Source organism: Thunnus albacares, chromosome 5 (genome assembly GCF_914725855.1).
Source record: "Thunnus albacares chromosome 5, fThuAlb1.1, whole genome shotgun sequence".
Taxonomy (NCBI): Eukaryota; Metazoa; Chordata; class Actinopteri; order Scombriformes; family Scombridae; genus Thunnus; species Thunnus albacares.
This window is the reverse complement of record NC_058110.1, coordinates 3,102,290-3,126,201: the sequence shown is the minus strand read 5'-3', so window position 1 is coordinate 3,126,201 and position 23,912 is coordinate 3,102,290. Positions and strand designations below refer to the sequence as shown.

Genomic DNA, 23,912 nt, shown 5'->3' with positions numbered 1-23,912 from the left:
ACAGAAAATATTCAGATAATTAGACAAGCAGTAATTGCCTCCATATCTGGTACAGGGTATGTGTTTGTGTCCCTTTGTCCACTTTAAATCAGTTCAAGTAGTATGACACAATTTTATCCATTCAACCATAAAAACCTGGAGGACATTATACAACATCTGAAATTCTCCTGCTGCTGCCTTGATATTATGCCTACAGGCTTTTTAAAAATTGTTTCAAATTGCATGGCCTCAGATCTTCTATAAATTGTCAACACGTCTCTTCTCTCAGGTGTCTTTCCACAGGCCTTGAAAACTGCCGTCATCAAGCCACTCCTAAAAAAAGAACAGTCTAAACATTTCACTAATGAACAGTTATAGGTCCTCCTGTTCTTAAGTAAAATGATTTAAAAGCTGTTTGGCACTAAACAACTGTTTTGATGTCTTCCAGTCGGGTTTCCGACCACACCACAGCACTGAGACTGCTGTTGTTAAGGTCTTCAATAACATCCACTAAAACACAGAATTTCAGTCTTAGTATTACTGGATCTCAGTGCTGCATTTGAAACAGTCAACCATAACATATTACGAGAGAGTAGTGGTGTAACGGAACATAGTTGATCCGTGATCCATATGGTTTGCCCCCACGGTTCAGCACACATGTGAACTGTGGATTAACTGCAAAATTTTATGTCTCATTGGAGACAAAGTAAACAAATTGCTGTAAGTACAAGTCATGGACAGACAGCATGTCGCTAAGGGATTTTGAAGAGCAATGACTAAACCTGCAGGTATGTTTTCATGCTGTTTAATGTGCTGCAGCTCAGCAGCTAATTAGCCATCTAGCTGCTAACTGACATTAGCGGTGCACTTTTCCCTGGTGAATGTTTGTTTGGTGGCTTGTTCAACAAGCTAAGCTGCAGAACAAGACATGCGTTCTTGTTTGCAAGTTATCATCAAGTTCTGATGATGTGGACACAGACTATTGTTTCATTCATACTGTGTTTAAAGGAAGAAGGTATCATGTCTCATATTGTACTTAAATTTAACAATTGAGTATTGAATATTTTATAAATTTTAGATTTTATTTCAACATTGGACATGACATTGAATGTTGTTTTTCATTACTTAAAGTATTTTACAGAATAAATGGAAAGCAAAGTTTTATTTGTCTCTCTTTTTTTTTTTTTTTTTTTTCTTTGAACCATCCAGACCTCTCAGGTGGTCTGGGACAGGTCTGCAATCTGTCCCCAGAGTCAAAACTAAACGTGGAGAAGCAGCGTTCAATTTTTATGCTCTACATATCTGGAACAAACTCCCAGAAAACTGCAGTTTTGCTGCAACTCTGTTTTTTTAATAAAATTAACCAATTTTGAGGGTTAATATCTTATTCTGCACTGTAACTTTTATTCTCCTATTTTATACTCCTATTGTCTGATTCTATTTTAGCTTTTTTGTTTTTTTTATTTCCAATTTAATACTTTTTAATTGCATTTAAATGTCTTTTTATATTGCCTTGTGTTGCTTTTATATTCTTCCTTGATGCCTTTTATGTCCTATGTAAAGCACTTTGAATTATCTTGTTGAAATGTACTAAACAAATTGAGACAAACTTGCCTTGCCTTGACCACTGAACGCTAACATCAGCAAGCTAAAATATTCACAATGATCCACATGCTGACAATTTGCAGGTAATGTTTATCATGTTCACTGTCTTAGCTTAGCAGTCTAACATTTGCTAATTAGCAGAAAACACAAAGTAAACCAGTAAAGTGTGAGACAAATTAAAACTGCTAGGGGCACTAAAGGAAAAGTCACCTAACACCTTCATGAAAGTCCATCCATTTGTTGAGATATTTCAGTCTGGCTGGAGTTGTGGGCAGACGAAAAAATAGTTTTTCATTAGCTAGCAACTCAAACTTTATTCTTATGGATTGCTCATATTATTAATAAAGCCATAGTTATGAGTAAACCCTTTCTAAAAGGGTATGATAATTCACAAGTGGTACTGTTTGTGTACTTGTTTGAAGCATACTGAGGCCTTAAAGAGAATATACCAACCTTTGTTCGAGTGCCACTATCAGACTATATCAAAATCTAATTGGCAGAATTTTCAGCATGAACTTTGCTGAGCATGTTCACAGAGGATGAACCCTCCTAGTTTTGTACACTCTTTGAACTTTCCAGTGCAACCCTCAGGAGGAAACCACATATCTAGTTTCACTACCAAAGAAAAGCTAAATTGTTAGTATGTTGTTCATTCCATTCAACACTGTTACCAGTGGTGGAAGAAATATTCAGATCCTTAAGTAAAACTTAAGTAAAAGTACAGCAATGTAAAAATACTTAATTACAAGTAATAGTCCTGTATGAAAGATCTCAAATAAAAGCACATAAGTATTAGCATAAATGTAGTTAAAGTATTGCAGTAAAAGTAGTGGTTTGGTCCCTCTGACTGATATATTATTATATATGACATCATTAGATTATTAATAGTGAAGCATCAGTGTTAGAGCAGCATGTTACTGTTGTAGCTGCTGGAGGTGGAGCTAGTTTACACTACTTTATATACAGTTAGCTAGTTTAGTCCAGTGGTTCCCAACTTAGGGGTCCGACCCCTCCAAAGAGTCACCAGATATATCTGAGGCATCGTGAGATGATTAATGGGAGAGGAAAGAAGAAAAAACAAAGTTCTGATACACAAATCTGTTTTCAGTTTTTTGGCTTTTTCTCTAATCTTCGGTGAAATATTGGATCATCTGATCATTTATTGATATGAAGTTTATAGGGACGAATCACTATTTGGTGGAGCTGTTAGCAACTCGTAGACATCTGAAATGTGAGCCCGACTACACACTGCTTTTTGTAAGAGGTCAACAGTAAAAAGGTTGGAAACCACTGGTTTAATCTTTAACAATGTGTTGTATTTTAAAAGCTTGTTGTATTATCCATTGTGTCAAATCTTCATCTTAAAAGTAACTAAAGCTGTCAAATAAATGCAGTGGAGTAGAAAGTACAATATTGCCTTCTGAAATGTAGTGGAGTGGAAGTATAAAGTAGCATCAAATGGAAATACTCAAAGTACAAGTACCTCAAAATTGTCCTTAAGTACAGTTCATGAGTAAATGTACTTACTTACTTTCCACCACTGACTGTTGCATTCTAGGGTGCATTGTAAGATTGCAGCTGCTAGCAGATCTTTAATCTTATTATGTACAGTACTTTTTAAAATGATTTTCCATCTATCCTGGGCTCAGCATCAGTTCCACCAATCTTTTTGGTTCACACTCATTCTAAAGTGACAACTTGCACATGACAGTTTCATAGTTACAAATGAATAGATGCATGTTCATGCAGGGACATCTACTTCGATAGATGCGAGCCTTTCTCTAAAGCCCTGTTCAGAGTTTTCCACATTAAGTCTGGCCTGGGAACGTAGCTCAGTTAGTAATGCGGTCAGTCTGGTGCACAGTGGAAAGAAAACCTTCACTTGTCCTTATCACAAGGATCAGACTGTTAAGACCGACATCTCAGCAGCTCCCTTCAACACTGTTCTGTCCTGCCAGTCTCCCAAGATAATAAAACTTGGCGTGAACAATGGACTCAGGTCAGTTTAGGATGGTCTACCTCAGCAGCTGGCTGCTGTTAAAATGCTCCATTGGTGTATTACAAGAGTTTAATTGATAACTCCATAACTAACTCCATAATCTACATAATCTAACTGGACAGAGCAGTGTGACAGTTACTTTGTAATAACCCACTGTGACGTCTCCATCTTGTTGGCTGTCAAATGCATTCAGACAACAGTAGTTAATGGGTGAGTCACAGCCATGTTTCCTGCATGAATCACCTGTCTCCCAGCAGTCTATTTTTATTTGACAGCAAGTCGAAAGCAATGGGTGACATAGGTTTATATCCATCCATCTAGACACAGTTATCCTGGTCAGGTGAGGAGTCTATTCCAGCATGCTTTGTATGAGAGGCGTTTAAAACATATTTACATCATTTTGAAAAATGAACAAACAGTAAAAAATGTTGGCAACTTGCATCCAAGTTTAATTTTCTGCAGTTTTCTTTTTATTTTTTCCAATTTACTTTTGCCTTTTACTTTTGTACTTTGTTTTAATTTTTACTTTTTCTCTTGGGGATCTCATCTACCAGCACACAATTTGTTTATTCTTTTGAGGGTGACACTCTCAGATTACATCAGATGGAACAGATTGTATAATGGTTTGCTTTTCAAGCCCTTCAAAACAGACAGCAGGAGATGTACAGTACATGTGATCCCAATCCCAGTATACCAATACATGTGATGATAAGTAGATGATTAAAAGGGTACAACAATGATAAAAGCAGAAGTGACCCAACACAAACCAACTGAGATTATTAATATTTATTATGACACTGATTTTTTCATGCAGTGGTTTAAGACTGTTGGTGGGGAGAGATAATTAGCAGTTTTCATTTTTCAACAACAGTGAGCATGTACTGTAACCTTATGATCCAGGACTGAAAAAAACTTACTGAATTCTTCATATGAAAAAAGAGATTTTTATTTGATTTTGGTAGCAATCCACATGCAGTTATGTATTTAATTCATCTCCTTTGTGGTGTTAATGGAATGGACAAACAGCCCATTTGTCACTTCAAACAGAAATACATACAAGAGATACACACAGCTGAACTGTCAGTAATGCAAAATCATACATATCCGATGTCTTTGGTTGTGTCTTCAGTTGGAGATAATAAAACAATAATCCAACATCTGTCCCAGGAAACTATCAGCCTAACCTGATGGAAAAATGACACAAACACAACAACAGAATAAGATTTGTTGTGAATAAATGGTCATGTAGCATCACTGAAATGTATTTATTCATATGTATTTCATGTTAACAGCCTTAAGAGGCTGCAGTGTTCATCATAGCCCACAGTTAGAGAGATCTCAGACAATACAAACAAAATACCACTGGTTTTGTTATTCTTATCAATACTGGATCTTTCAACACTAAGAGCCATGTTTGCTACTCTGTGAGGTTTTACATATAAGGTTTTTTCATTGTGGTGGGGCAGTCACACTGAGCACCGAGCAGTCAAGCCGCATTGGCAGGGTGTGAGTGTTTTTCCATATCAAAGCATGGCATGCTAAAAGAAGTATTGTACCTTGATGACATGTTGGAAGTGTGCTGTTTGCAGAAAAACTCTTGTCTGCAGCTCTTCATCTAACATCTCACTGTGGCTGTTTCTGCTTATACTATTGCTCCCTGCACTATTTATAATTAACGTGTTGTGTGGGACTGTTATTGTTGAAGAATAGCACCACTATTATACATCCATATCCAGTATGGCTGAAAGTGATCAAGACACAGTAAAATAAGGCAGCTATCTAAAAACTACAAACAAGAACGCAGCATAGAAACTAAACTTCAAACCACAGAGATTCAGTTAGAAGCTGCAAAAGTACTGAGAGCTGAACACAGAGAGACTTTAAAGATAGATTCACAGTTTTTCAGGTGTGTCTTAAAACAGCTTGACTTGACTTGACAACTTGAAAAATTGTGAACCCATCCTTTAAAAACAGCTTTCTCTATGGTCACTCACACGGTAACATGCATTACTATTGGGCACAGTGGCGCTTTGCAATTAATGCTAATGTCAGTATTTAAGCATATTCATATAGTATATGCCTATTTCAGTCTCAGTTTGCATTATGTTGAGAATACATTACAAGTAAGGTATTAGTGCATTTTTATTATGCACAACAATTATACTTCTAATACTGTAAGTATATTTATAGGTTAGTGTGATATTTTTGTAGTCTAAAGTACCTAGCAATATCTGCCAAATACAATTGCAATATATTTAAGTTTATCCAAAGTACAACTTTTAATACACTCACTACAAGTATCTTGTGATTTCAATATAAACATATAGTGCACTTATAATACTAATATAATTATAATAAGTGCGCTTAAAATGCTTTCAGAAAATATACAGTAATATACTTTTTTCTCATTTCCATAAATGAAGTATTTTATATTTATGTATGAAATATTAAAAATGGTATGTTCCAAGTATTTTTTTGACTTCAGAATATATTGGTAAAATTCTATAAGTTCAATGTCAGTATATTGGCAATATATTATAAGTTCAACAGTACGTCTGATGCTTTAAGTATATTTTAATACTAATGTACTACTTTGGAAGGCAACAGTACCCAAAAATACAAGGAAAACATACATTTAGTGTATTTAAGCATTAAAGGACAGATTCACAATTTTTCAGAAGGAGTCCATATGAACACTGACAGGTTTTCCGCGCTGCAGTCATTCCTTCAGTTCATACTGGCTATTAAAAGATTCCCTTCAAATGTGCTTTCAATGTAAGGGGCCAAAATCTACAGTGTGTCCACACAGTCTTTTGTGCAAAATGCATTTAAAAGTTTATCTGAAGCTTATAGAAGGAGAGGGAGGACTGTGGATTTTGATTCCCATTAGTTACATTGTAAGTACATTATGAAGGGATCTTCTAATGGTCAGTATGAACAGGAGGACTTATTACAGCAAGAAAAAACTATTTCAGTGTTCATTTGGGCACCTAACTGTTGTTTTAAGACTTTTAAGACTAAGGCAGCTTTCAGTATATTAAGTATAACTTGAGTGGTTTAAATTTAATATGACTGTAAGTAGTAATTTTAAATATTTAAAATGTATACTGAGGTCATACTAAATGTACTTTTAGGAAATATACAGAAGTATAGTTTTTTTCCACTTGGGTAAGTACAGCCAGAGCTGCTCAGAGCTGCTAGCATGGCTGTAAACTCTAACTCTTGTTTCTTTACCCTCATGCTTTAGCATCCTTCATCCAAACTTCATCTTATTTCTTCCTGCCATTCTTACCTCTTCCATTGTTGCATCCCAGACCGCTGGCATTTCCTATTCGATCCATCCTGGCTCCAAAGCAGCCAGAGGCCCGTTTCCTGGCGGTCAGCAGCAAGTCCTGCAGGCGGCTCCTCTGACTCACGGCCCTGCTCTGGCCCTCAGCGGGTGGTTGAGATCTGTCTGATATCAAAGGTTCTTGGTCCAACTCCTGGTCCAGGCTCCATCCTCGGCTGGTCTGGCCACGCTCAGGTTCTTGGTTTGTTCCTGTGTAGTCAGCTTCAGAGGCCTCCTCCTGGGCTGCTTCAGCCACAGTCTCCTCAATGCGCTCCAGTAAAGACTAGTGTGGAGAGGTGAAGATGGGTTTCAAATAAATGATACTTTCCTTACAGTCATGACCCAAAGAAGTTACATTCTGCCAACATGTTTTAAGGAAACACATGCTGATTGGAAAACATACGCTCCCTAGTCAGTCTGTAACTAGAGGTAGCCAAGACACTCTAATGCCTCAAGTGGTTATAACATTTTTGCTGTCACATTGCACAAAATGATGATATTGTGTATATATACACTCACCGGCCACTTCATTAGATTTACGAAGCTTATACATTTTCAGTCTTTGTTGACATTATCAGAAAGGTGATTGTACTGTTCTCATTATGTGGCAACACAATTTAACAGCAAGCCAAACTCCGTCCAATAAATGCATGAGAGTCAGGGATCATCTTAGTTTTGTCTTTAATAAGATGCCGTTGTAGATGCATTCATGAATCAAGAGTGAAACTGTAGAAAACACAACGAAATACAAAACGATTCAATACTGTTGGAGCTGGTGACACAGCAAGGTAGCTATGGCTTACTGCTGCATACTACATTAATTTTAACTAAACCAAAATGTATGAATTTCTGATATGAATGTTTAATAAATTATAATAATGCACTCGCACTTGACATACAATGTAGTTCGCACAACAGCCTACATTCTATTTTAACTTATATCAGCTCTACAACAGGCAAACACGTTAACTCTCAGCAATTACAGAATAATCTTACAAAGTTCACAAAATATCACCAAATGCGATTAGTATTTGAGATTACATAACACAGAAACTTACAAATGATACTTTCACAAGCTTAAACAAAGGGATGGTGGCAGATGAGATACATGTCTGCTCCTCAGTCTGCTTGAGAAGAAAAGGCTGCTTTCAGATCACATGAAAACTATTTCTTGTACAGACAGGTTACTTCCTGTTCAAACAAACCCACCACTAGGAGGTACTAAAACACTGCTAAAAGAACTCAAAAGCCTGGGGCAGAACAGTGATAATTCTACTTGATGTTTATTTTTGAGGTCGTAGTGGGTGGTGGTGATGTACTGGAGTGCATTATATTGAAAAGTGTTCCTTATATTTTGCCCCCCTCATGTAAGTTAATGCAGTGGACAAAATATTAGGAACATCATTCAATATAAGGCACCCTAGTACACCACCACCACCCACTACGACCTCAGTAATAAACATAAAATAGAATTATCACCTTTCTGACAATAAAAAAAACTGAAAATGTATAAGCTTCGTCAATGTAGAATTTATAGCAGAGCTGTTGTATTGGATTGCATTAGATTGTACAGGTGTTCTTAATAAAGTCCATGGTGAGTGGATATATCAGTGACCAATACGAACAGCAGTTTCATCACCTATCATAATGACCACAGTCTATTATGAAAGTACTATACATGCACAGGTGTTCCTAATAAAGTGGGCGGTGAGTGTATGGTGTTAATTATTACCACTGACTCAGTGGTAAAGGAATAGTTCAACACTTGTGGAAACATGCTTATTTGTTTTCTTTTTTAGAGTGAGATGTCTGTAAAACTACAAAGCTGGAATCAGGACATGGTTTAGCTCAGCATTAAGACTGGAAACCAAAATACACCTACCAATACCTCCACCATTTCCACCAATGCTTAACGAATAACATTCCTTCATTAAAGTAATTTTGTGAAATATTGCTCCAAGGGTTAGGGTTAGAAAATAAATATCAGTTTAATCCCTGTGCATTTAATTAAAACATCTGGAGCTGGAAATGTTTAGCCTAGCTTCTCCCAAACACTGGAGCAGAAGAAACTGCTATGAAAATACTGTTGTGCCAAGGGAGGTTGTGGGCGATCCACTTAGAGAACAATATATGAGCACAGCCTTTTTCTCCCCACAGTTACACTGCAAACAAGATTTAACTGCCTCTCTAAAGCAGACATTCATTATCTAGCAACATATTTGAACTTTGTGGACAATCACAGTTAAGCACATAACATTTTTGACATAATTTTGATGTTGATTAAATAACACCAGTGAAACCTCATTGTCAAAAGTTTTCATAGGGACTCTTACTTTGGTAGAAAGTGTTTCTAAAGAAACCTGTTAACAGTGTGTTCTGTGAATTTTTCCAAAGTAACCAGGATTGTTTCCGGAAAGATTTTTAAAAATGTAATTTTAACTGCTCTGTGCAAAACAAATAAAAATACATTCACCACTATTATACTGGGGTGGGAAGAGAACTCTTAAAACAGCAAACTTCTGATTTAAGTGAAAAAGCTCTGATAAACCCAGTGTACACTTCCCATCTCAGCACCAAACAGACAGACACAGTTAGAGACTAAATGGTGGACATAATGGAGCATTTAGCAGCTAAAGAGACAAACATTTTTCTCAGGAGCTGGTGACCAAACTAGAGCTAAAAAGGACAATGACAATTAAGCACAAATAGAGTGAATGTTGGACTAACATTCATCACATTGCCAGAAACACAACTTCAAATAAATAATAATGTGGCTCTGTGCCTGCTGGATGCTTAAATAATTAACTGTTTGCTAACATGTTGCCCATATCAACTTCACAGTGATTTCATTGCTGTTTTTACAGCTTGTTGCGCTGCCCCCAAGAGGCCGAAAGAATTGGTGAATGCAGATAAAGTCAATTCCATGACCAGCCCAGTTTAGCATAAGACGACGCATCAAGGTGACAATATCCTACCCCATGTCTATCCAGATGCAAAAATGAGGAATTCATAAGTTACAGACACAGATGTGGATGAACACAACAGCCCCACTCATCTTTGACATTGGAATACACTAAATTGTTATCTTACTCCCTATCTTTAATTCTCAATAAACCTGCCCTTCCTCAGAGCAGTCTTAAGACAAACAGGTGTGATGACTAGAGGGGTGAGATGGTCTCTTACCTTCAGCTGGGCCAGGTCACTGGTAGAGGAGGGCCTTCCCAGTACATGGCTGTTAACCAGTGCGTGCTGACACAGCAGGGCCAGCAGGACCCATAGGACCGCAGTCCTCATGTTATCCTTCTGCTGCTGCTAGTGATACTATAGCCAGCACTGCAAGCTTTTATATACGTGCTAAAACACAATACACACACGCACATACACACACTTACCATGTAGCAGACAGTCAGTGTCAGTGGCTCATCATTTTGTAGATCGCCTCAAGTACATTCTGACACCTCTGCATGATAAGGCAGCTGGTCAGATGTACTTTTAAGTGGTGCTTGGTGGTGGGTGATGTGTGTGTGTGTGTCTGTGTGTGTGTCTGTGTCTGTGTGTGTTTGTACAGTATATGTGTCTGTGTATCATCACACTTACCAGCCGATGGTGGCATGACCTCAGGAGCCATCTCGGACCTCTGAGCTCAGTCGTGGTGTATATTGACAGGAATGCAGCATTCCCCATGCAAATACTCAACACTGTCTACACTCTTGAGCCTGATAAATACCATAGTAGGTTAAAACTAGGCTCTGCTGCTCCACGGATGAATGGAGGCATTCCCTCCAAAATAAGAGAAGGAAACAAAGACATGTAGTGCTTTCATAATAGACTGTGGTCATTATGATAGGTGATGAAACTGAACTTTGTCTTGATCACTGATATATCCACTCACCACAGACTTTATTAAGAACACCTGTACAATCTAATGCAATCCATTACAACAGTTCTGCCATGAATTCTACTCTTATGAAACTTATACATTTTCAGTTTTTGTTGACATTGTCAGAAAGGTGATAATTCTACTAATGTTTATTATGGAGTACTGGGGGTGGTGATGTACTGGATAGCATTATAATAGAAAGTGTGTTCATTATAAAGCCACCCTCATGCATATTAATGAGGTGGACAAAATATTAAACATTAATAATAAACAAATATTAAACTATTAAACACTAGAATTTATAGCAGAGCTATTGTATTGGATTGCATTAGATTGCACAGGTATTCCTAATAAAGTGCTTGGTGACTGTATGCACAGTTATTTGAAAAAGCAGCAATAAGCACAGTATGAAATATATCTTATTCAATATATTTTATGAACAGAATCAGACATTGTCAGACAATTCCTTTATCTCTCAGTATTAGCCCAACCCAATTACAATTAACATTGGGTCTCCCTGGGCAATTGCTACACGTTTCCACTGCTTTATTCCCTGTATACAAAGTGCTACCTTTGATGATTCAGTGAAAATAGTCAATTTTGCCTATGATGGTTGAGATAGTGACATGAACAGGCAAAATTAGCATATAGGAGGGAGTTGTTTGATCTTACTGTATGAGCTGGTGCAGTTGAAATAATCTCATTTTAATATTGTAAAAATTTAAGATGATTGTAGACTTTGGAAGAGGGGAAGGTGGATAACTAGCTCTTGAAATTGCCAGAAAACCACTTTAGAATGTGGCACAGTTTAAATTTCTTAGCACTATTATCTCACTGTGAACCTTAAATGTTTACAAAATCTTAATGTTGGCTCATCAGAGATGACACTTTTTAGGAAATTCAAATGAGGAGTTTCCAGGGAAACTATGGTTCAGTTTTTCACAGTTTTACAGATCAGTTGCCGAAAGTGTGCTAATTTTAATTTGGTAAGTTTGATTTGGTGACCTATTTCTTGACTATTGCTGAAACAAATGCATTAGAGAAAATAGTTAAGACTGCATCTAAAATGACTGGCTACTTCCTACATCTGTCATTCCCATTTAAAAAGTTCAGCTTTATGAATATTGTTTTTTTATATTGTTGTTGGGGATGATTCATACTTTCTGAGAGGAGATACTAACAACTTAATTTCAAATATCAGGCATTCAGGACAAAGACTTGCTCTGAGGCTATTCCACTCTTCAACAGTAAAACTGGCACTTTAGGGAACATCTTAGATTCTTTGTATTTATTTATGGTATTTTATGTATTTTAATATATTTATTTATAAATTGGTTTAGTTAATATGTTGTGTATTGTAGTGGTGAATTTTGTCTTATTGCACTATGAGTTCACCAAGCCAGGTTCCTACTTTTGATGTGATGGCAATAAAGTTAACTCCACTCATTTTCCTTTTTACACATCAATCAATCAATAAACCAATCGATCAAATCAACTTTGAATTTTTAGTTTTTTGAGCGAGCAGTTAAGCCTTGTAGGACAATCTGCTATTTAACCATTACATTTCATTTGAATGTATGGATAGGATATGAATGGGAACATCAGAGCTTTCTGCTCTTGTAAAATGTACTAATTTGTCTCTTTGGAGTTTAGATGAAGCTTTAAATCTGTAAAAGTGCTCTAGACTGGAGGTTATCATAAACAGACTTTAACCTGGAGAAGACCTTGTTTGCAGTAAAGCCAAGGCATACAAGATAATATCATCTCCGTAAAATGGGTGTTGCAGAGTTCACTTGGAAAGTAATATTATTTATGTATAGAGTAAATGACAGAGGACCAATTATTGATCCTTCTGGGTGTTGGGCCTCATACTCCATGAGACAAAGGCAGGCCTGCATGCAAGTTCCAAAGCCTGATAGCCAGAAATGGCGCCCAGGAGACAAAGGGAGTCCATTTTGGACATGCACTGTTCTAACATGCACTGTTCAGTTCACACCTAGGTGCTAAACCGGAAACAGTCTCAACAAACAGTCTCTCATTGGCAGAGACACTCCAGTCCCGGTGACACAGTCCTGACGTCACCGCCCCTTAAAAAACTGAGGGCACCCAGAAAAACATGCACTCCATTGTGACTGAGCTGGGGGAAGCTTCGCTGCCTCCGTGAGCCAGTTTACTGAAGGAGGTAACCCCGTGCACGTGCTTTTCCCTCACCGACTGGAAGACTCCTCTCGCTGGACAGGACGAGACGAGACTTCGCCCCGTGTTCAACCAAACACAATTACCGGATCCGAGAACCTCTGCTTCAACCAGCGCTCTCACTGCCTGCAGAAGGAAGATCCAGACCCGAAGACGGACTCAAACACACACCCTGCCCGCTTTCTGAAGCGACCAAGTAAGAGGTTTAAGTCTGGGCGGAGACATTCTTGTTGTGTGAATTGATGGACTGCCGAGCCCCTTTGTTTGGAGTTTGCTGCCTGTTTAGTTGTGTTCACCATGCTAGACTGTCTCCTGTTTGTCCTGCTCGGGACTACTGCTGTGTTTGTGCCACCGTGAGAGAGAAAGTAAGTTGCTTTGTCAATCAGAAACCAGACAACGTGCGGTACAGACTGCCGTCCTACGCGCGCTGGACAAAAGAACCACTTCTCTTCCCCTCACGGTCGCTTCCCTCCTCTTTCTTCCCACTCTTGTGACTAACCCACACACACACACACTCACACACATCTTCTTACACATCTGACGGTCAGATAATGTCAGATAAAGACCTACCCTGTCCGTCCTTATCTGCCATCTGACGTGCGTTTTACACGGTATTGGGTGAGTGCAAGACCACCAGGTGGCGCCATCTTGCTATTGTCTTACCAAGACACCGCCGTCTCTTCCGCCATTTGGTTCTCGTGTGATGTGGCTTCCTCCCATAGTCATGTCCACATCTAAACCAAGCCCCAAGGAACTGCGCCGGGCTGTGAAACCAATCTGACATAGTGGCCAAACCATGTAATTACAACATCAGGTGACGCTATTGGACCCAAAAGACTTTTTCCCCCAGACTTACATTGTGAAAGAAACGTCCGTAAATCAGTGGATACATTTTTTTGAGCATCACAACTCCCACGAAATGACTCGTCTCACTGTCAGAATTTGAGCCGTTCAGATCACATTTTGAAAGTGTAAAAGATTGAATTGTTTTATCCCCATTCAAGTTAGGGCTAAACCGGAAGTAGCCGGCTTGGCCAGCGAAAGTCACCAGTGCGCTTGCTCTATGGGCCCAATTATCCCGGAAACATCCAGGTAATTTTATACCTGGAAGTCAAACTTTTTTGGCTTCATGCGCTACTGAGCAACTTTCATAGGAATGAATGCGGCCCCGCCTCTGATGCTGTATCTAGTTTTCTTTATACATCCATGGTCTAAACCCTCGACGTCATCACATCAGATCACATCGCCATCTTGTTTCTCACACACGTGCACATACACATGCACACATACGTCTTCACCTGCATTGTACATAGCTGTTGTGTTTGCTTAGGTAGAACTAGATTTTAGAATAGTTGTTTATTGATCAGAGCATTTTTTAACTTTGTTGATTCTGCCAAGCTTAATAAACACTGTTATATCTTTAAAGAAATGTCTTTTGTCATTATTGTGTTTTATATATTGTGAAAAATGGCTGACTGAGGGAGCCAGAGCTCAAATTCATACCTTCTGTGTTCACCTGTGAATACTGATATCCTTCAGATATTAATATTCTAGAACTCTTTTAGAACTCTGTCAATTTCCGGGTGGTGCCCCATAATTATTAATTCATACTGATAATTCTATATTTTTCTATAATTAATAATTATCTCTGATAATTATTTATTATTGCTAATAACCAACTGTGCTCCTCACAGATCTGACAGTTGTCCCCCCTGTGAGGTTCTTTAACAGTTGGTGCCCGAATTATTGATTAATATTATAATCCCTTGATCTCATAATTCATAATTTTCTATGATAATTATGAATTACTACCAATAACCAAATGCACTCCTACCAATACCAACATGGGGCACCCTTTTTCAACACTTGTGGTAGTCATTTGTTGTTTCATTGATTACACTGGTTTGGTAGAGATACATTCATTAATGTTGCATTATTGTATCCATATACATACAATAAATGTGTTTACCAACTATTTTGCCACGTATGGTGATGCTGAGGGTACACTCAGTTCAATGATTTGCAGTTGTAAACATTTATTAAAACATTGAAGACAAATAAAGAACAGCGTTGCATCCATTTAAATAAATATACGTGTAAGCCACAAACAATATTCAATAAATATTAGTAAATAAATAGCATTTGAATAAAAATATTGATTTTGGTAAAGACATTGCAGTTCCACAATTTAGATGGTAAGACTTCATCTTCACTTTGGATCTGCAAGAGAACAAGAGAACAACAAATATATCATTAAAACTATTCAGGTTTTCTCATGCTAGTTTTATGATATAAATTCATGGTATACATATTGTAGACTATGCAACATTATCGAAATGAAGAAATTATGAAGACAGCATGAAGGGAAAAAACACAAATGGTGGATGGTGTAGTTTCCCAACCTCTTTTGTGTCACTACACTAGCAGCTGAGTTCAATCTTTTTCCTTATTGGCTATTATAATAACTTTCAGGTATCTCATTTACATTCAAAGGTTATATCAGTTCAACCTTGAGCTGCAGTAATCCTGTATATTACTGCAGTGAAGTTACAGTAACTTACTGTATTTGCCGACAGTGTTGCACCCCAGAGAGCTCATGGAGCCTATTCTGTCCATCCGTCGACCGAAGCAGCCAGAGGATCTCCTAGAGGAGTCGTTGTGGACTCTCTTCAGGTCCTTGGCTGAGAGAAACTCCCTGATTGCAGCCTTGTCCAATCCATTTTGGTGCTGCTGTCCATCTGCTGCCTCTTCTGTGTTCCAGCTGTCAAGACTTTCCCTCTCTGGAGAGACTCTCTGGTCCACCTCAGTCGGCTCTGAAACAGACTCCTCTAGTATGTGAAGGAGCACCTGCAACATCCACATAGACAAGATAAGACAAAATAAGTTGGACTAAATCTTACAAATGTAATCTTAAATAATTGAGCTTTTGAAACATTCTTTGTCAAGATAAGTCCCAGATAAACATTATCTGGCAAAATGTCTTTCAGTTTAATGTCATGTTGTTGACTATAATGTTGCAGCATTAATTGTTCATTAGGTATTCATTATGCTCATACTTAATCTTTCGAAACACTGATTTTACATCAAGAACCACATTTCAGATCACAGAGCCATTTGATCACATATAGTCCTAGGGATCTATACAGGAAGTTGCGGTTGATGAAATGTATGAAGGCAATAGACGTCATCATACAATACATTCTCTTACTCAGATAAATTCAACTTCAATACTGTAAATAAAAACATTCTGTCTTGCTGCTGCACCTTGCCTAAAGCCTCCACTGGGACCCATGATGGGGCTCCGAAATCCCAGCTTTCAGAATCACTCATTTGGAGACTTACCTTTAAGATGTCCATGTCAGTGTCAGTCAGGGTGGTGCTGATGGGGTATGTGCTGAATAATTGCAGGTTTAAGATGAAGAGGAAGCCGCAGACTGGAATGGAAGACAGTTGCATGTTTCTCTGTGAATTCCTGGTGTTTGTATTAGATTGATGGATGCTTTTTAGCTTCTTTGCTCAGTGGCTGTTTGGATGCTGAGCCCACAGCAGCACCCTCTGGTCTTTTATACTTTAGCTTGATGCACATAGGTATGCCAGGAATTGGAGTCGCATTCCTGACACCTGATTCTGATAACAGGAGCTGTTGGAAACTGCTCCTTTTAAAGTGTTGTCTCTCAGATATGGGGCATTCGTATGACATAGCCGCTTCCATATGCTACTGTGTTTCAGAATCATACTCCACACCCCCCTCAACACGGGACATTGTTGTCACTGAGCTACGGGAAGTAGTAAACTAACAGACAGTGTGATGGTGTTACTAAACTGAGGGGTGTACGTGATTGTGGTAGGATAGCCTTCAACGGGAGGAACCAGTTTCAGACTGCCACTCTGGTAAAGGGTCTTTCAGCAAGACATGTTGTCCTATTAACTTTCAGGACTGACTGACTGACCTCTCTGTGGTCACAGCAAATGTATTACATGAATATTGCTGTTTGTCCCACTTATAAATTGTTTTTTAAAACCTTACAGTGGGTTGTACTTAGTCCTAATGCACTGGTTTTTAGCAGTTCTAGTGGGAGAGCTCCAAAGATAGATTTGCATGATGTTTTATATTACTTTATTGTTGGTCCCTTGAGAATGAAACTTAAAGATCTCCTCCAGACATGTATTAAGACATATGCAAAAAAAACTCTGCTTGGAACAATAATGTGTGTCTGATATGGTTTTTCCACCAAAAAAAAGTATAATTACCACCTTAAAATCTTTAAAATGACGTCTCCCCCTTCTCCCTTATATAAAAATCCAGAATCTATGAATATGCAAATATAAAATATTTTTCACTTTAGAAGTTGAACTGCTGGACACAAGATGTCTCTTACTTCACTGTAAAGTCCATTCTCACTGTATGTGCACTATAGACTAAAAAAATATGAACGTAGCCACTGTGATATCACACACTGGTTTATGAAGAGCGGTTTTGAAGCTCAAAGTGGGTGGCTCCAGCTGTCGCCATCTTGGCAGTGCCTGACTCTGCCTAACTCCCGGCTAATCCAAAATGGGCAAAGACGTGGAGCTCAGGTGGGCTGGATGAAGCCTGGTTGCTGAAACAAACCACCTAGCGGCTAGTAACCTGTCACTCAAAGCAGCCATGTCTTTAATTATGCATAACTTTATGGCTCAATAAATTCTAAAAGGGTGAGTTCACCCCTTGTACAGTTGTCATGGGAGGGCAAATTAGCTATAGAGACCAAAACCGTACTAGGCTGTAAACATATTTATTTCTGCTGTAAAGTCGGGCATTTTAATATGGGGGCTATGGGGATTGACTTGCTTTTGGAGCCAGACTAAAATGACCATTTGAGGAACTGCAGTTTTTGGCACTTCTGCATTGGCTTCATTTTTCAGTCCTGGAGGTTTTCCGCTTGATGTGCAATGGAGGATTCAAGTTTCACTATCACACTTGTGTAAGTTGAATATTGGACCATGACAGGCTTCCAAACTAGTTGTGATGTTTTTCAGCTGCACGCTTCTTAGTTTGTTGTACCGTTTGGTTCTGTAAATTGGTATAAATAATTTTCTTTAACTTATGTTAAGCTACTTTGATTTGAACTTGACGTATAGATACACATTTACATAACATATTCAAACATCCATTCACCTCATCTGTACAAAGAGAAGCCTACAAGCAAAATCATCTGATGGTACGAAGATAAATGTGTGTGTTTAGCAAACGTTGCAAAAATTTGAAAAGATTTGGCTTTCCACCAAATTAGAAAAATCTTGCTTAGTCTGGCAAGATAGTCCTAAAACATATAGTAAGACCCTCTGTTATGCAAGAGCCGCCTATTGCTCATCATTAATAAAAGAGAATAAAAACAGCCCTAGGTTCCTTTTCAGCACTTTGGCCAGGCTGACAAAGAGTCATAGCTCTATTGATTCATGTATTCCTATAGCTCTCAGTAGTAATGACTTTATGAGCTTCTTTAATGATAAAATTCTAACTATTAGAGACAAAGTTCATCACCTCCTGCCCTCAACAGGTACCGATTTATCCACAACCACAGGAACCTTAGAAACAGCTGTAAAACTTGATATATATTTAGACCATTTAGACTAACTTCAATGATTTGTTCATCTAAACCATCAATCTGTCTCTTAGACCCCATCCCCACTAGGCTGCTTAAGGAAGAGGTTAGCACTTAGTAGTTAGTTAGCACTTCTTTACTAGATATGATCAATCTGTCTTTGGTAACAGGTTATGTACCACAGTCCTTTAAAGTAGCTGTAATTAAACCTCTTATTAAGAAGCCTGCTCTTAATTCAGGCATTTTAGCCAACCTTTATCTGATCTTCCCTTTCTCTCTAAGATCCTTTAGAAAGCAGTCTCTAATCAGTTATGTGACTTTCAACATAACAATAGTTTATTTGAGGATTTTCAGTCAGGATTTAGAGCACATCATAGCACAGAGACAGCACTGGTGAAAGTTACAAATGATCTCCTAACTGCATCGGACAAAAGACGTCTCTCTCTACTTGTCTTGTTAGATCTAAGTGCCATATTTGACACAATTGACCATCACATCCTATTACAGAGGCTGGAATATTTAATTGGCATTAAAGGGACTGCATTAAGCTGGTTTAAATCCTATTTATCAGATCAATTTCAGTTTGTACACATTAATGATGAATCCTCCATGAAGGCAAAAGTTAGACACGGAGTTCCATAAGGTTCTGTACTTGGACCAATACTATTCACCTTATATATGCTTCCTTTAGGTAATATTATTTGGAAACACTTCATAAATTTTCATTGCTATGTAGATGATACCCAATTATATTTACCAATGTAGCCAGATGAAACCAATCAGTTCAAGTTCATAGAGACCTGGATGACCTGCAATTTTCTGCTACTAAACTCAGACAAAACTGAAGTTACATACTTTCTCAAAAAGATGCAGAAAAAATAGTCCACGAATTTGTTACTTCTAGGCTGTATTATTGTAATTCCTTATTATCAGGCTGCCCTAACAAGTCTCTAAAGACTCTCTAGCTGGCCCAGAATACTGCTGCATGTGTACTGACAAAAACCAGAAAGGTTTTTCTCCCATATCAGCTTTGCAGCATTGGTTCCTGTAAAATCCAGAATAGAATTTAAAATCCTTCTCCTCACCTACAAAGCCCTTAATGGTCCGGCACCATCATATCTTGAAGAGCTCATAGTACCGTATTATCCCACTAGAATACTGCACTCTCAGAATGCAGGCTTAATTGTGGTTCCTACAGTCCCAAAAAGTAGGATGGGAGGCAGGGCCTTCAGCTATCAGGCTCCTCTCCTGTCAAACCATCTTCCAGATTCAGTCCGGGGGACAGACACCCTCTCTACATTTAAGAGTAGGCTTAAAACTTTCCTCTCTGATAAAGCTTATAGTTAGGGCCGACCAGGCTTGCCTTAGATAAGCCCTTAGTTATGCTGCTGTAGGCCTAGACTGCTGGGGGACTTTGCACTGAGCTTCTCTCTCCTCATCCTCATCCTTTTGTTGTGTTTTGGTGCTATATAAATAAAATTGAACTGAATTGAATTGAATGCATTATTCTGCAGTGAAAGCTCAAGCATCCAACTGTAGGAACAAGAACAAAACACAATTTTGAGTGGAGGGGGACTTTAATGACTTTTCACCGAGATTGTACCCTATAACAGGCAGATTCTTATTATGATCTATGTCTCTGTGTGTCTGCTAATCTAATGCATGCCTGGTTTAGGCTTGGGTTTGTGTGCACTAAATTACTGTATATTACTGTGTACTATATATTATTTAAACTTACATTTTGTTTTCTAAAGGTGCTGATTCAACTTTATGTTTATTTTGGATGCTGTAGTTTGTGGTGCTCTCAAACTGTAATCTTTCATACTGACAGATGTCTCTAATCTTCCATCCACCTATTCATATCAATAGTCTAAAGGCACATCTCAGTATAATGTATAACCCAGTACAATTTGACAGTAGTACAATCTACTGCCTCCAAAGTCGTTTTGAATCAACACCTCTATAAAACAAAACTGCACATTGTAACCTTGGTAAGGAAGGGTTTATTGCAGGTATGGTGTTCCTAATAAAGTGGTAACTGAATGTATATACTGTATATTCATAGACAAAAGTCTTAAAGTTCAATTGGCCCATGCAGCCATTTGCAGGCCTGCAGAATGTCTTCAGTTGTATTGCTTAAGTCAATTTTGGTCATAATATACAGAAAAAAGATTTTAAAGTTACATGTACTGTAACAGGGTGGGATTCAGGGTGTGGCTAAAGACAACCTTTGATACATACAGTGTCAACAAAGATACCGCTCACTGATCTCATCAAGTGATTTTGTATGTAACATTGCCAATTTCAATAGTCAATTTAGAATGCTCCTTGTGCACTTTTGGATACAATCCACAGCATACTACAGTATACAGGATACAATAGAAGATACAATAGATATTAACCTGAAAAATTAATATCTTACAAAGACATTTCTTTAAAACAGACAGATCAAAACTTTACAACTGACCTAATGAAACACTTTATTGCTCCAGATTCTTTTTTTTTTTGTTTCAATTATCCTCTGTCTCATGACTGCAAACAATTAGCCTGTGTGTCTGTAGATTGTCCACACTGCGTCGACTGCACCAATAAAAGATAAGAATTAAGTTGTTACGTTTTTTTTCTCAAGCAAAGATATGAACACTGAGAAATAATTACACATCATTTGTGATTTCCAATAAACAGTCGGCATTAAGAGTGATCTTCTTACTAAAAAAATATACTTTCCGACCGTTCAAAATAAGCTCTACTGCGGCTGTTTTATGCAGCTGCACAGAATACAGAATGTTCTCATACTGTGAAAAACATATTAGTGTCAATATTATGTCGGTGATCTGTCCAGTCTGAACTAGGTACTTTACATACCATTTCTCTGCAATACAGTTTTATTGGATTTCTTGATATTACACTAGTTGCAGGAATGTATTTGCCTTTTGATACTTTAAAAAGTACCTTCTAATATTTCTCACGTCCCTTTTTTGGATTTTTTTAATGTTCTTATGTATGATCAAAGGGACGTCTGATGTGTCTGCCTTTTTCTAACCTCAGTATAACTGTATAATATAATGTAACTAGGGAGTGATTTTTAATGATGTGCCATTAACCTAAGAATATGCAGGTTTTCACTCATCTTACTTGATTTTTTGTAAAAACAAACAAACAAACAAACAAAAACAAAAAACATCCTGTAACCGTTCATAGATACATCATGTGAAATTTTTTTGATTAAAATCTTACCAACAACAAGGTGCAGTTGTTCATTTTCAAATCATGATGTCCTTCTCAACATTATTTAGATTGACATTTAAATTGATCTTCTGTCTATAGTATAAAAATGAAATAATAACAAAATAACTGAATTAAATGATTCCCCATCTAACACACTGGTTTATTCAATCTGCATCTAGGTGAAAATTAGTAAGCAGCTTTAAATTATCCATCAATATTTATGAAAAAAGAAAAGAATTTAACCACAGACTAAGATATAAGCAAAATAATTATTTTACTACAATTCAATCTGTTACAAGGCAACTCCTCTTTATTCAACAAGAAAATAATAAATAATAAATACTTTTACAATCATTTATTAACAGCTCACACATGAACAAGGAAATCACAGTTCTGAATGAGAACCATAGACAGAAGAGACTGAAATAATTGCCCATCAAAGTGTCAGTCAAAGCTTTTTGAGTGTCAGAGGAGCTTATGGTCACACTGATGTGCAGATGGGAAAACTCTGCGTCATCCACACCTGTTGACAGAACAAAAACAAATTAATATACCAGATTAAAATGGACTTTGTTACATTTTGATGTCTAAAACGATGATAACTGCAGCTGCTGCCCAGGTGCCCTTGAGCAATGAACCACTAAACCTCCAGCTGCTGCAGAGCACTCAGTGATATCCTATAAATGTGTTATCACTATGAAACAGAAGCAGGTGCAATTAACTTCATTTTCTCTGCATAAATAAAAAATACATTTGCACAGTTTTGTCTCCCAATAGCATCATTTTCTTATAAGTTTTGCATGTCAATGTGTGTCAAAAAATTGATGAGGATAAAACACAAAATTTCCCTGTTTTGTTCTTTGTGTATACTGATACTAATTATCAATAAATATTAAATGTATTATAATGTATTAATTGCTCTGAAAGCAAGCCTTAATCAAGTCCCTAAAAGGTTTTGAATGCATTTGTCACTCACATTCTGCATCATATTTTATTTGCATATTGCAAATATTACATATTTCTTTCAATCTCAGAAAATAACCCATTTCTCAACACTGCTGTATTGCTTTCCCCGTATGTCATAAACACCTGTGAATCCTTGATTGAAACTGAATTGACAGCACATCTGCTTCTCTGTGAACAGCAATGTGTTAAACTTTAGCATAACTCCAATTTTCTGTTTTTCTGTCTCAGATTTTTCATTGAGAATTTAATAATAATAATACAAACAGGGAATTTAAATCATATTTCCACCCAGCTCCCCAGTCCTTACATTCAGCATCCCAGCCCGCTGAAGGAACCGATCCTATCTAACCGGACACCAAAGCAGCTCCTCAGCCCGCCTTTCTTGTACCGGTTCCACGAGCGCTTGGAGGTCCTCACGAGGTCTTTGAAGAGAAGCGCGAGGACGCCTTGTTTCGCCGCCAGCGCAGAGTTGCTGGGGTCGGAGGAGTCCCACGGCTGTTCCTTGGAAGCTCCGAACACCGACTTGTCTGTGTTTCCATCTTTAATTTCCACCTCCATCTCCTCCGAGGAGTAGTATGGCGCGACATTAATCTCCTTTTCTAGAAGCTGCTTCAATCTCTGAGGGAAAAAATGAACGCTGTTAAATTATCAGAGTAATTAAGCTCAGGCCAACGCATTCCTCATTAACAAAGGAAACTGTAGGCACAACTGCACAGGTAGGCCGACACAACCTGGATGTAAATAGTTGTATCACCTCTAGCAAACAGTCACTGAAAAACACATTATTCATTATTGAAGACTAATACCTTTAAAATATGACATTTTCATCTTAGTGTCACGTCAGTCAGTTGTGAATTGAGATTTGATGTTTACCAATTAAAAGTGCCGGTAAACTTACCTGTAGATCAGAAACGTCTTTCGCTCCAACGAAATTAAGCACTAAGAGCAGAGATAAACAGCAAACGGAGATATTTGGGCTCATCTTCTTTTATGTTTTTTATTCTTTTTTTCTGTTAGGACCGGCTGGCGTTGCTCCTCTGGCTCGTGCTCGTCTGGCTCAAATGCCTTTATACACGACCTGATTCCGTCACGAGGACAGGGAAAATTAACGACGTGTGACTAATGTTTCTACACGTGGGAGTACAG

At 37.9% G+C, this 23,912-nt stretch overlaps 3 protein-coding genes across 6 annotated transcripts; all 3 read right to left on the bottom strand.

Annotated features, from left to right (window-relative positions):
* Positions 1-4,513: 4,513 nt before the first annotated feature.
* nppa (natriuretic peptide A) lies at positions 4,514-10,279 on the bottom strand. Of its 3 annotated transcripts, none has more exons than XM_044352632.1 (3): positions 10,095-10,279; positions 6,876-7,194; positions 4,514-4,767 (listed from the first exon to the last, which is right to left on the bottom strand). In XM_044352632.1, exons 1-3 carry the CDS (start codon positions 10,203-10,205, stop codon positions 4,763-4,765), a joined length of 435 nt encoding a protein of 144 aa, XP_044208567.1. In that variant the 5' UTR covers positions 10,206-10,279; the 3' UTR covers positions 4,514-4,762. The 3 variants fall into 3 exon arrangements, with proteins under 3 accessions (XP_044208567.1, XP_044208568.1, XP_044208566.1); XM_044352633.1 differs by having other exon boundaries at positions 4,514-4,762; XM_044352631.1 differs by lacking the exon at positions 4,514-4,767 and having other exon boundaries at positions 6,838-7,194.
* A 4,727-nt stretch (positions 10,280-15,006) lies between these two features.
* Positions 15,007-16,551, bottom strand: nppb (natriuretic peptide B). 2 transcript variants are annotated; one of them, XM_044351990.1, is made up of 3 exons: positions 16,330-16,551; positions 15,549-15,834; positions 15,007-15,207 (listed from the first exon to the last, which is right to left on the bottom strand). In XM_044351990.1, the coding sequence occupies exons 1-3, from the start codon at positions 16,441-16,443 to the stop codon at positions 15,197-15,199; spliced, it is 411 nt and encodes a 136-aa protein (XP_044207925.1). In that variant the 5' UTR covers positions 16,444-16,551; the 3' UTR covers positions 15,007-15,196. The 2 variants fall into 2 exon arrangements, with proteins under 2 accessions (XP_044207925.1, XP_044207924.1); XM_044351989.1 differs by having other exon boundaries at positions 15,549-15,843; positions 16,330-16,540.
* Positions 16,552-22,088: 5,537 nt separating this feature from the next.
* On the bottom strand, positions 22,089-23,792 carry nppal (natriuretic peptide A-like). Its single transcript, XM_044350617.1, has 3 exons — positions 23,665-23,792; positions 23,074-23,384; positions 22,089-22,323 (listed from the first exon to the last, which is right to left on the bottom strand). Exons 1-2 carry the CDS (start codon positions 23,746-23,748, stop codon positions 23,076-23,078), a joined length of 393 nt encoding a protein of 130 aa, XP_044206552.1. The 5' UTR covers positions 23,749-23,792; the 3' UTR covers positions 22,089-22,323; positions 23,074-23,075.
* Between the last annotated feature and the right edge of the window lie 120 nt (positions 23,793-23,912).